General features: G+C 40.6%; 1 protein-coding gene across 3 annotated transcripts in view; it reads left to right on the top strand.

Annotated features, from left to right (window-relative positions):
• MAP3K19 (mitogen-activated protein kinase kinase kinase 19) overlaps window positions 1-13,853 on the top strand; it is a 58,613-nt gene that overhangs the window by 29,463 nt on the left and 15,297 nt on the right. For 2 of the 3 annotated variants that reach the window (XM_040228499.1, XM_040228501.1), the window contains exons 8-9: window positions 4,545-4,623; window positions 5,557-5,816. The exons of the other annotated variant lie outside the window; for it this stretch is intronic. In XM_040228499.1, the coding sequence (XP_040084433.1) occupies window positions 4,545-4,623; window positions 5,557-5,816 (339 nt within the window). The remainder of the gene's footprint in view (window positions 1-4,544; window positions 4,624-5,556; window positions 5,817-13,853) is intronic. 3 annotated transcript variants of the gene reach the window in all.

The following is a 13,853-nucleotide window of genomic DNA, read 5'->3' as shown; positions in this document are numbered from 1 at the left end:
TCCCAATCACCTTCTAAGAGATTGAATACTGTTTATTCAGCTCAATTTAGAGATGGCTTGCCATTTGAGGTGCTTATAGGAATTGAACCTGGTTCTCCTGAATCGTAGGCAAATTCTTTACCATCTGAGCCTCCAGGAAAGCCCCTTCATATTAATAATACTTTAAAAATCAATTTGTATGTAATATTTTAGATTTTCATGTAGGAACCATAACACTCAGGCAGCATCTCAACTAAGTTCTTGCAGTTTTAAGCTTTCATAACTTCAGTTATATATTCTAAAGAAGAGATTATGTTTCTAAGTTTTCTTCTCATAGTTGATAAGAGTCTTCAGTAAGCTAGTAACTCTTTCAAGTCACAAAGTCTGAAATAAAAATGGAGAATTATTGTGCATTGTATTAATCTTAAATAACAATAAATCTCTTTAAATTCCATTTACATGCTTCTAACATACCCCAGGTTGTTAATGTTTAAGTGTTTGCACACTTTATAAAGACTTTATGCACATCCATGTGACTATTTGATTGTAGACATACACATTTAATCATTTAATTTATATCTGTTTGTTTACTGTATTATTCTTTTAAAAAGGAAGCTTCACTAACTAAAATATATATAAACTCGAATGTTTGGATCACTGCCCTGGTCTTTCAGTTCAGTTCAGTTCAGTTCATTTCAGTCGCTCAGTCGTGTCCGACTCTTTGCAACCCCATGAATTGCAGCACGCCAGGACTCCCTGTCCATCACCAGCTCCCAGAGTTCACTCAGACTCACGTCCATCGAGTCAGTGATGCCATCCAGCCATCTCATCCTCTGTCGTCCCCTTCTCCTCCTGCTCCCAATCCCTCCCAGCATCAGAGTCTTTTCCAATGAGTCAACTCTTCGCATGAGGTGGCCAAAATATTGGAATTTCAGCTTCAACATCAGTCCTTCCAGTGAGCACCCTGGACTGATCTCATTTAGGATGGACTGGTTGGATCTCTTTGCAGACCAAGGGACTCTCAAGAGTCTTCTCAAATATCACAGTTCAAAAGCATCAATTCTTCGGCGCTCAGCCTTCTTCACAGTCCAACTCTCACATCCATAGCAGCTAAATATTCCTGCAACACACATTTGCTTTCTTATGGACTTTTACAGATGGTAATTTATGAAATACAATTTGCCCCTCACCCCAATCCCTCATCCTTTTCCTTATTCTAAAAATCTTCTTGCATTCCTTAATCAGCTATTTTCCCAGAACATATCAGATGCAAACCTTGTAGACTGGAAATTGAGCATGTAAAATTATTCTTTTCGTGAGTGAATGAGAACCTATTTTCTAAAATTACTAGGCTTAATTAAAAAAAATATGGTGTATATCTATCAGGATTCTTATGTGCAAATAACAAAATCTGTTCTACTTGAGTGAAAAGAAAGGAACTTTTAAAAGTTACTAGAAAAGTTCATAGACCATTGAAAAACAAAGGAGAAGAACAGATCCCAGGTTGGACTGTCATAAAGAATTCTTGTAGCTACATCTCAAAACTGGTCACTGACCCCCAGATCACACTGCCTCAGCCACAACCAGCATACACAATGCTTCTACATTGACTTTAGATCCTCCCTCCGCTGTTGATACTCATATCAGCAAAAGGATACCTGCATCTTATCTTCTCTTGTGTAACTCCTGGGTATCCATCTCTCAAGTTAGTTTTCTGAAAACTAGTGGCAAAAAAAAGACTGATAAATATAGCTGTAAAAAATTCTGTTGAAAATCATGATTTAAGAAACTACTAAAAGGTAGACAGGTTATCAAAATATTTTGAACCTTGATTCCCATCCATTTAAACAAAGCAAGTAGAAAACACAGAGAAGTAAGACTTTTCTGGAGAAAATAATTTTTCTTCATTGAATGAATTAGGCTAGGCCAATTAAGTTTTTGTTTTAAAAATTTAGCATTTATATTAATAATTAATCATCATTTTCTGACTTTATGAATATCACTTGCCCCTTTTCTGCAAGAAAGTTTATGTTTCTGGTTGTCTTTAAATGATGCCTCTTAGTTTCTCTCTACTATAACATTTTCTGGTGGGGTTAATTTGCATCTTCTTACTAGAAAGATACATTTAGATAGGAGCAAGTGTTTTCACTTGTGACAGTGCATTCTCTTTCCTGGACCACTCTTAGGTTCAGAGGCTCCTATGATCACTCACAGTAGTCAAAAGACAAAACAGAGAATATATATGTTCCAAGATGATTTCAGTGTCAGAAGTTTTTATAATATCCCTCCCCCCACCCCGCCAATTAGGACAAAATTTTTTTTCCCCATTTAGGAACCATTAACTTTTCACAATGTCTGAAATGTCAGGAATTTCTTATACTTGCATCTTACTTTCTTGGTTTAAAAAAAGAGAAATCAACCAATTAACAAATTTTTAGCTTATTAAGTCTACTTAAAAACATTCTTGGTAAAAAAAACCATCTAGGTTTATTAGTCCTCAATGATTCTAAAAGTACAGTCATTGTTAAGAACATGTTCACATGAATATACTGTAGAATAACTTCTACAGCAAAGTCTAACTGTGCCTAATCTTACAGAGCATCCTTTTCACTGACAGTTGAGTTATTAGGAATGTATACTGTATGTTTTTCTTACTCTAACATGTCAGCTAGGTGTTTGCCCTCAAGGATGACTACAAAAATGGTATGAAAGACATCCATCTGCCTTTCACTACAAAAGTGCCCATGAGCCGTCTCACAACCTCATGACTGTCAGTTTTTTCATCTCTAAAACGAAGGGTTTGGGTCCGATGACCTCTAAGTTCCTCCCAGCTCTATAATCCCAAGCCTGTCATTTTGTGCTACATAGTGTGGTGATAGGCTATTTGAAAAGTTAAAAAGAAAATCCACTATTCCAAGGAAACTTCATTTTTATAAATAACACAAGCATAAACATTTCACATTAAAAATGCTTTCCTTATGGTGGTTCCTATATATTTGACAAAATACCCAATGTCCTTTAAAAATAATAAAAACTTTAACTGATACGCTGATGGTGATTAGGCTTCCCAGGTAGTGCTAGTGGTAAACAATTCGCCTGCCAATGCAGGAGACCTATGAGACGCAGGTTTGATCCATGGGTCAGAAAGATTCCCTGGAGGAGGGCATGGCAACCCACTCCAGTATTCTTGCCTAGAGAATCCCATGGACAGAGGAGCCTGGTGGGTTATATCCCATAGGGTCACAGAAAGTCAGACATGACTGAAGCAACATAGCATGCACACGCTGATGATGATAGCTTTTAAGTAACTTTCCCAAGGTCCCCCCGGAAGTGGCAGAGGAGGGATGGAGACCCAGATCTCTGTGATTCATGACCTGCTCAAATCTTCTCTACTATACTTTGATCAATGGAGCTGATTAAAACCATGGCTTCTCCAGCATCCACAGACTGAATGAATGGCTGTGACAGATGGATGGATAAGCTGAATACTGGGACAAGCCCTACATCTTCCTGGAAGGATATGCCTCTATGTTCTACACACACATTGCACATTTCTTTCCCAGTGCTTATCTGGCTATGCTCTTTGCTTTCTTATTTATAGTCTTTGCTAAGGCCACAGCTGTACCTTCTTTGTTTCTTTATATTTAGCACAATGAGTTACACTTGGCATACACTTGATAAAAGTTTGTTGAATAGCAAAAAAGTGAATAGGTGAAAATCTTAAAGGACAGGCAATTCTGGTATGGTTCACACTAGGTTTTTTGAACTATTTTTATTTTTTGTTTATATATTGATTGTGCTGTGTCTGCACTGCTGCCCAAGGGCTTTCTCTAGCTGTGGTGAGGGGGGACTGCTCTCTGGCTGCAGTGCATAGGCTTCTCATTGCAATGGGTTCTCTTGTTGCAGAGCCCAGGCTCTAGGCATGCAGGCTTCAGTAGTCATGGTGCATGGGCTGAGTTGTCCTGTGGCATGTGAAATCTTCCTGGATCAGGGATTGAACCTGTGCCTTGGCAGGCAGACTCCTATCCACTGTACCACCAGGAAAGTCCCCACACTAGTTTTTCATGTCAATTTGTTTAATGTGCTATTTTGTAGGCATGCATCCATTCTATAAGTTGGAACTTTCTGTCTTAAGGGTTATACCAGAAGTCACTCCTTGGAATCAGATAAGAGATGACCAAATGACAGATAGAAGCAAGTTCCGATGGGGCAACATAAATTATCTCATTTAATTCTCACAACAGTCCTGTGAAGTAGGTGATATCAGTCACACTTTACAGAAGGAGGACTTGTTTTCTCCATTCAGGGAGAAAACACTGCTCATCATAAACCTTTATTTTACTTCTGGAATGTTTTGTTATACAAATTCTTTGCCCTTTAAGCAAGCATTTATATAGGACAGGAAAGATACAAAGATGGTTAAAACTCAGTTCCTAGTTAATGTTCATCCTGTAATTACTAAGAATACATGAGCCAAATAACCAAAAAAAAAACATTTGATTCCTGATCACCCCTGGAATTCATTACTTTCTTCTTATTATTATTACTGACCTGCATGTTCATAGGTGTTGAGATTATTGTTACTTTTCCGAGAGATGTCAGCCATCCCCAAGAAATGGGCCGAGAAGATTTACAAGAAAACAAGTAAGTATTCTTTGAAAGGTTAGATTGGAATTAAAGTATATACTTGTGTGGCAACCCACATTTTTAGTAATTCAGAAAAACATCCCCAAGCAGGGGTCATAATAAATAATTTTGTGGCAAGAGCTGGATAATAAATGTTTTATGCTTTGCGGGCCATATGTCCTCTGTTCCAATGATTCAACTCTGCAGTCCTAACTTGAATGCCTCTATGGATGGTATATAAACAAATGGGTGTGGGTATGTTCCAGTCAAACTCCCAAAGCGAGACTGGAGGCTGGATTTGGGCCAAGGACCATCATTTGCTGACCTTGCAGCAGTGCTACTCAAAACAGAGTTCTGAGGTCCTTCTGTTACTGGTCAATAAGGAAGTCAGTATAGAACTTGGACATTTAAACCTTTAAAAAGGTGTGTAGCCATTTAGTCAAGTAATTTTATATTTATTGATCTGATAGTGGAAAATTTGAGGCTTTTTTTCATGTTTTCAATTTTTGTTTAATTTTTATAGTCATTCATTTTGATTACATTTTACAAAAGTTTCAATCCACGATGCAATGTAAAATTTTAAATGGATTCTTCACCAAAGATAGTTTGAGAAGTACTGGGACTTTGAAGAATGGTCCAAGGCCTCTGGTCAATGCCTTTGGAGAAGTACAAGGGTGCACCCCCTTGTCTCTGTCCTTTCCTCCTCTGATTTCTCTGCTTGAGGAAACAGAGACTGGGAAAACCAGTGTGAGTGGCAGAGGGCTGCTGAGGTGGGGAGCAAGTCAGAGAATGGGGAGGTCTTTCACTTTCAGCAACACAGCTATTCCACTCAGCAGCACCATTTGGAAATAGTCCTCCAAAGTTTCCAGTGGTGTCAGGTGGGCTAAGAACTGGAGATCCAGAAGACATGGGGAATGCCTTTTAAATTAAACTATTTCCTCCCCCCTTTAGTCAGATAACCTCAGGGCATCAGGAATGGACACCAGCACATTCTGTTTCACTTCCAAAAAACACTGAGATGGTGGGCTTCAGGACAAAGGCGGTGACCACGGAGCCTTTACTTGCAAAGAAAGAGGAACATTCCCAGGAACTCTTCAATACGAACTTGGGCTTTTTGTTGCCAAGACCTTACTTAGAAACGATACTCTCCAAGTCTGTAGCCAGAGAAGATGTTCCTCACTTTCTGAAGGGGCGGCCAAGAAAACCTGAAGGTGAGTTCATTGAATTACACAGTGATTCCTTTATTCTTTGGTCAATAAATATTTCTTTACTCATCTTTTTCTTGAGAATTTGAAAATCTTTACAGGGAATTCATATTTGGTTGATCTTTATCTGTGGGAGTTTTGGGGGACATACAGTGAGGATACTTTCATTCAAGATTTGAGTAGCCCAAATTTATTTACTAGATAGCACACTGATGCCAACATTTCCTTTTAGGGCACTTCTGTCTTTGATATCTGCTTAGTTCAGTTCAGTTCAGTTCAGTCGCTCAGTCGTGTCTGACTCTTTGTGACGCCATGAATTGCAGCACGCCAGGCCTCCCTGTCCATCACCAACTCCCAGAGTTCACTCAGACTCATGTCCATCGAGTCAGTGATGCCATCCAGCCATCTCATCCTCTGTCATCCCCTTCTCCTCCTGCCCCCAATCCCTCCCAGCATGAGTCTTTTCCGATGAGTCAACTCTTCTCATGAGTTGGCCAAAGTACTGGAGTTTCACCTTTAGCATCATTCCTTCCAAACAAATCCCAGAGCTGATCTCCTTCAGAATGGACTGGTTGGATCTCTTTGCAGTCCAAGGGACTCTCAGGAGTCTTCTCCAATACCACAGTTCAAAAGCATCAATTCTTCGGCACTCAGCCTTCTTCACAGTCCAACTCTCACATCCATACATGACCACAGGAAAATCCATAGCCTTGACTAGATGGACCTTAGTCGGCAAAGTAATGTCTCTGCTTTTGAATATGCTATCTAGGTTGGTCATAACTTTTATTCCAAGGAGTAAGCGTCTTTTAATTTCATGGCTGCAGTCACCATCTGCAGTGATTTTGGAGCCCCCCAAAATAAAGTCTGCCACTGTTTCCACTGTTTCCCCATCTATTTGCCATGAAGTGATGGGACCGGATGCCATGATCTTTGTTTTCTGAATGTTGAGCCTTAAGCCAACTTTTTCACTCTCCTCTTTCACTTTCATCAAGAGGCTTTTTAGTTTCTCTTCACTTTCTGCCATCAGGGTGGTGTCATCTGCATATCTGAGGTTTTTGATATTTCTCCTGGCAATCTTGATTCCAGCTTGTGCTTCCTCCAGCCCAGCGTTGCTCATGATGTACTCTGCATATAAGTTAAATAAGCAGGGTGACAATATACAGCCTTGACGTACTCCTTTTCCTATTTGGAACCAGTCTGTTGTTCCATGTCCAGTTCTAACTGCTGCTTCCTGACCTGCATACAGATTTCTCAAGAGGCAGGTCAGGTGGTCTGGTATTCCCATCTCTTTCAGAATTTTCCGCAGTTTATTGTGATCCAAACAGTCAAAGGCTTTGGCAAATCAAGAAAGCAGAAAGAGATGTTTTTCTGGAATTCTCTTGCTTTTTCCATGATCCAGCAGATGTTGGCAATTTGATCTCTGGTTCCTCTGCCTTTTATACAAGCTTGAACTCTGGGAGTTCACAGTTCTCGTACTGTTGAAGCCTGGCTTGGAGAATTTTGAGCATTACTTTACTAGCGTGTGAGATGAGTGCAGTTATGCGGTAGTTTGAGCATTCTTTGGCATTGCCTTTCTTTGGGATTGGAATGAAAACTGACCTTTTCCAGTCCTGTGGCCACTGCTGAGTTTTCCAAATTTGCTGGCATATTGAGTGCAGCACTTTCACAGCATCATCTTTCAGGATTTGAAATAGCTCAGCTGGAATTCCATCACCTCCGCTAGTTTTGTTTGTAGTGATGCTTCCTAAGGCCCACTTGACTTCACATTCCAGGATGTCTGGCTCTAACACTGTCCTAAACCAATTGGCCTAAACCACCAGGGACAAACTTGCAGCCCCAAATTTTGCATTCATTGGCTTATTGCAATGAAGGGCATCGCACAACAGAGGAAATGTCAAACAAAGGAGAAAAAAAAGCATGATTATGATAGGATTTGGGTGCAAGAAAAGTGAAGTCGCTCAGTTGTGTCTGACTCTTTGTGACTCCATGGTCTGTAGCCTGCCAGGGTCCTCTGTTCATGGAATTTTCCAAGCAAGATTATTGGAGTGGGTTGCCATTTCTTTCTCCTGACCCAGGGATTGAACCTGGGTCTCCCGCACTGCATGCAGACTCCTTACCATCTGAGCCACCAGGGAAGCATTAGGGTGTGAAAGCAGAGCTTAAATGAAATTTTAAAATGAAACAGCATTTAAAATTTTTTTTAATTTTAAATTTATTGTGGTAAAATGTGTATAACATTAAATGTACTACTTTAACCATTTTAAAGCATACAGTTTAGTGGCATTAAATACATTTACATTGTGGCACAAACATCAGAACTGCATCTCCAAAACTTTTCATCTTGTAAAACTGAAGCTCTACAGCCACAGGACTTTTTTAAGATTTATGCTTTCATTATTTATATATTGACTATTTTTGGCTCTGCTGGGTCATCACTGCGGCATATGGGCTCCTCATTGCTATGTCAGGGCTTTCTCTAGTTGCAGAGTGGGGATTTCTCTAGTTGTGGTACTCAGGCTTCTCACTGCAGGGCCTTTCTTGTTGCAGCTCACAGGTTTAGTTGCTCCATGGCATGTGGAATCTTCCCAGACCAGGGATCAAACCTATGTTTCCTACAGTGGCAGGTGGATTCTCAACACTGGTCCACCAGGGAAGTCCAACACCCATTCAGCTTAAACTCTCCTTTCTCCTGTTACCCCTGATAGCCACTGTTCTACTTCCTATCTCTATGAAATTGACTATTCTAGGTCCCTCATATAAGTGAAATCATTGAATAATTGTCCTTCCCTGACTGGCTGATTTCAGTTGGCCTGATGTTGAAGCTGTTTTGAGAGGCTATGTGTAAAAGTCAACATCAACCTGGACTGTGATGTACACCCAAGGGTCTTAGTCCTTGAAATCTGCAAAGTTTACCCCCAGCTCTCCACAGCCTCTCTTCAGCCCCCTCTCTTTTCACTCTTCCTCACCAGATGATAAACATCAGCACCGCCAAATGCCTTCCATTCCCAGAACAAACATATGAATATTTTCACACACTGTTTTTTCCACTGGAACATTAAGCCATCCTTCAGGTATGCCCTTAGATACGCCTTCCTCTGGGAAGTCTTCTTGAATGTCTCTAAGACTGGGTGAGTTACCATGCCTTTGGACTCCCGTAGGATCCTAACCTTGTCTCCAACCAACACACATCCTGCTAAATTGTCACTATCTTTTTATGTGCTGGTCTTCACCAGATGACAAAGGCAAAAACCATCACACCTCCCCACACAAAGCTCCAGATCTGACACATAACTATTTAAAATCATATATTGAATTAGTAGCAACAACAGCAATAACCATTTATTGAGTGCCTGTTACTTCAAGGCACAAATGTTCACTGATACAGCTAATATTAACATGCTTGTTTCAGAAATGAGGCCTCGGGAGGTTAAGTGTATGCTCAAGATACATAGCTAGTGGATTACAGAGGCTGGGTTCAAACCTGGACCCCCATCTCCAAAGCCAACGTATTTAAGCACCATGTCACATGTGTTCAGAGCTCACAACTCCCATCTGAGCCCCACTTTAATTATGAGGGGAAAAAAAGGAGAAACATAGTTTTCTAGAGGAGGTGAGTTTAGAGAAAAGGAGGGGCAGTTGGTACAGGTACCAGGTGGAGAAAGGATAGATGGAGAGACTGAATTGGACATTGTGGAAATATTATTTCTCTTGGCCAAACCACAGAGAATCTTGAAGATGTAATAAAAGCAGCACATTCAAACAAAAACAAAGTGGGTTAGGTCAGTATTCTGTAATGGGATCTGCTCCATAGGTGTTATGATCTTGTCTGAGAAAATCAGCTGGTGTTTTTCCTCTTAATTTTTTTTTTGTTTAAATGCAATCTTAAGATAATCAATAAATGTTGTTTAAGAAAAAGTCAGAAAAGACAGATGAGCAGAAATAAAAAATAAGAAATAAGCGCAAATACTGTTTCTTCTAGAATGTAATATTCTTCTAGAATGTAATTCCACATTTTTAAATAACATGTTTATAACTACAGTGCTTGATTGCTCAATGTAGATATTAGGATTTAGCATAGATATTAGGATTTAACAATTTCACATTGCTATCTGCACACAAGGCAATCTTTGTGCTTTAAAAAATTAATATTCAATGTCTCCCTTATTATGACTAGGTAAAATATCATTCACAGCTGAGCCCCAGACTATGCTTTGATGGCATTGCTTTTCTTTTGAGACATTCTATTTATCCTGGCTTTAATAATTGCTTCATTTCACCATTTGTTGACTTTCTGTATATCTGTCACTAATTCATCCCCATCCTGTCTAATGGACCTGAGAAACGCACCTCAGTACAGGCAACTGCACACCAGGTAATTCATTGGTTTCTTTTGATTTTGGAGACATTACTCCTAGAACACTCTGCCCTCCTGTTTCACTCTGTTCGTTGGTCCTTGGACCTCCTGACCAGCTGTCTCTCTGGGAGTTCCTCGCTAGGATCCCGGAAGTGCCTTGGCTCTCTGTGTTTGACCCCTGTGTGCTGGGTACCCAGCTTCCTCTCCCTTGGTTTATACCTCATTGGTGGTGGGGGGTGGGTACGTAATTTCAGTAGCTTCCTGCAGAAGATGCATGTATTATATTAATGGTAGTTTTTCACTGTCTCTGTTTCCTCTGAGCTCTTTCCTTTCTTTCTGTTTTGTTCTCTATATTTTCATGTTAGAGGCTATTCCCATATGTCAGTTGATCCTTGGTGATTATTGGTTTTTAAGAGGGGGTGTCTAAAAAGTGCCAGGGGCTCACAAGGACTTGTGGAATGGGCAGAGACGTGAATGGTTGGGTGAGAGATTTCTCTCAGCTAGTTTTGCAGTGAGAAGAAGAATCCAGCCCCCTGCCTGTAGATTATAAGACTGGAGTGTCACATGTCAAGGTCGAGGCTTTCATTTATCCTCACATTTACACTCCAGCACCCCATTTCTGCTCTCAGCTTTACCTAGTGCCTTAGCATCTTTCAGGCTCCTCAGAGAATGCACTTCCAGCCAGGAATGGAGAAGAGCAACACTCAACTGTTGGGGCAGGACAGAGAATCCGGAATCTACTGCTTGTACAGACTGAAGCAACCTCTTGTTTCAGTCTCACTCGCATCCCCACCTTTAGAGGTGTCTGGTATTAATATCTTGAATTCCTGCTCCTTTCTGGGGTTCTCATTTCTTGTTGAGTTCTCCCTGCTGCAGAGAAAGCTGACAACTCAATAGGATATTATTTATCCATATAGTTTTCACTGTCTGAAATTTCACTGATAACATGCATGTGCTACTTTACTGTCTGGGTTTCTGTTGTTGTTCTTCTTTACCTTTTAATTAATTATTTATTTTTTGTTTGGCTGGGCGACTTGCAGGATCTTAGTTCCCCAACCAGAGCTCCAGTAGTGAAAGCACTGAGCCCTAACCACTGGATGTCAGGGAGTTCCTTTCTTTACCTTAAAAAAAAATTAGTCTACCATCGTTTTAGTGGAGTTTGTGGAGAGAGAGGAGGAAAGTCTGTACATTCAATCTTTTAACTCATACATTTAATTCAATACTCTTTTTATGAGACTGACATGCTACCTACTGCCCTAAGGAGGCAAGTTTTGATACACATTTTAAAAGGCTTTCAATAAATATTATCCCATTACCTACTGGAAAGATCTTACATCTACATTCTCATCAGAAATATAAAGAGTGCCTTTCCATCTCATGTCATTCTTCATCAATACTGGAGAGTATCCCTCTAAATATTTATAATAACTGAAAGATTTTTTAGCTCAGAGGATTGTACCTATGCAGGCAACTATAAATCATATTCAGTTATATTTCTAGTATTACTTTGTAATATATTTTAAAGTCTCAACCTCTAGAATACAACCTCTATGAGGGCAAAACCAAGATAATCACAATGGTGTGATCACTCACCTAGAGCCAGACATCCTGGAATGTGAAGTCAAGTGGGCCTTAGAAAGCATCACTATACACAAAGCTAGTGGAGGTGATGGAATTCCAGCTGAGCTGTTTCAAATCCTGAAAGATGATGCTGTGAAAGTGCTGCACTCAATATGCCAGCAAATCTGGAAAACTCAGCAGTGGCCACAGGACTGGAAAAGGTCAGTTTTCATTCCAATCCCAAAGAAAGGCAATGCCAAAGAATGCTCAAACTACCGCACAATTGCACTCATCTCACACGCTAGTAAAGTAATGCTCAAAATTCTCCAAGCCAGGCTTCAGCAATACATGAACCATGAACTTCCTGATGTTCAAGCTTGTTTTATAAAAGGCAGAGGAACCAGAGATCAAATTGCCAACATCTGCTGGATCATGGAAAAAGCAAGAGAATTCCAGAAAAACATCTCTTTCTGCTTTCTTGATTTGCCAAAGCCTTTGACTGTGTGGATCACAATAAACTGCGGAAAATTCTGAAAGGGATGGGAATACCAGACCACCTGACCTGCCTCTTGAGAAATCTGTATGCAGGTCAGGAAGCAGCAGTTAGAACTGGACATGGAACAACAGACTGGTTCCAAATAGGAAAAGGAGTACGTCAAGGCTGTATATTGTCACCCTGCTTATTTAACTTATATGCAGAGTACATCATGAGCAACGCTGGGCTGGAGGAAGCACAAGCTGGAATCAAGATTGCCAGGAGAAATATCAAAAACCTCAGATATGCAGATGACACCACCCTGATGGCAGAAAGTGAAGAGAAACTAAAAAGCCTCTTGATGAAAGTGAAAGAGGAGAGTGAAAAAGTTGGCTTAAGGCTCAACATTCAGAAAACGAAGATCATGGCATCCGGTCCCATCACTTCACTGCAAATAGATGGAGAAACAGTGGAAACAGTAGCTGTCTTTATTTTTTTGGGCTCCAAAATCACTTCAGATGGTGACTGCAGCCATGAAATTAAAGACGCTTACTCCTTGGAAGAAAGGTTATGACTAACCTAGATAGCATATTGAAAAGCAGAGACATTACTTTGCCAACAAAGGTCCATCTAGTCAAGGCTATGGTTTTTCCAGTGGTCATGCATGGATGTGAGAGTTGGTCTGTGAAGAAAGGAGTGCTAAGGAATTGATGCTTTTGAACTGTGGTGTTGGAGAAGACTCTTGCAAGTCCCTTGGACTGCAAGGAGATCCAACCAGTCCATTCTAAAGGAGATCAGCCCTGGGTGTTCTTTGGAAGGAATGATGTTAAAGCTGAAACTCCAGTACTTTGGCCACCTCATGCGAAGAGTTGACTCATTGGAAAAAACTCTGATGCTGGGAGGGATTGGGGGCAGGAGGAGAAGGGGATGACAGAGGATGAGATGGCTGGATGGCATCACCGACTCGATGGACATGAGTTCGAGTGAACTCCAGGAGATGGTGATAGACAGGGAGGCCTGGCATGCTGCGATTCATGGGGTTGCAAAGAGTCGGACACGACTGAGCGACTGAACTGAACTTATGAGGGCAAGAATTTAGTCTGTCATTCACAATTATATTGTCATCATCTGGGACAGTGTTGGCTACTCAATAGGAACTCAATAAATATTGGCTGAATAAATGGATAAAGAATTGGGGTGGTTCTTTGGCCAGTTGTGGCTAAGCAGAATGCCTGCACCCCTTCTTATTGGGATCCTCTTTTTAGGTGACCATTTTTTGCTTGAGAATGGCTTCTCTCCCTGTGATACATCTCAGAGAGATTTCTTGAAGTGAAATTTCAAAATGGCAGCCTGTGCCTAAATAAGGACATACAGACTTTTTTTTTTTTTTGCCTTCAGAGTATTTTTAAAAAGAAAGCGAGGGAGATTTCACATAAAGTCTCCAGCCCTCTGGCTTCCCTTGGCAATTGGAAGATCTAGCAGTGCTGGATTATCCAGCTGGAATGGACAACACCATCTAAAACTGGGAAATGGATGCCCCAGTGGTTGGGGCACACTGTCCCTACCTTCCCCCACTTCATCTATGTATGTGCCTTCTTCTACCCACTCCAATATTCTTGGTCTTCCCTTGTGGCTCAGCTGGTAAAGAATCTGC

The sequence above is a fragment of the Oryx dammah genome, unplaced genomic scaffold (assembly GCF_014754425.2).
Source record: "Oryx dammah isolate SB20612 unplaced genomic scaffold, SCBI_Odam_1.1 HiC_scaffold_27, whole genome shotgun sequence".
NCBI classification, from domain to species: domain Eukaryota; kingdom Metazoa; phylum Chordata; class Mammalia; order Artiodactyla; family Bovidae; genus Oryx; species Oryx dammah.
The sequence above is the reverse complement of the archived record's forward strand: the minus strand, read 5'-3'. Positions and strand labels throughout refer to the sequence as shown.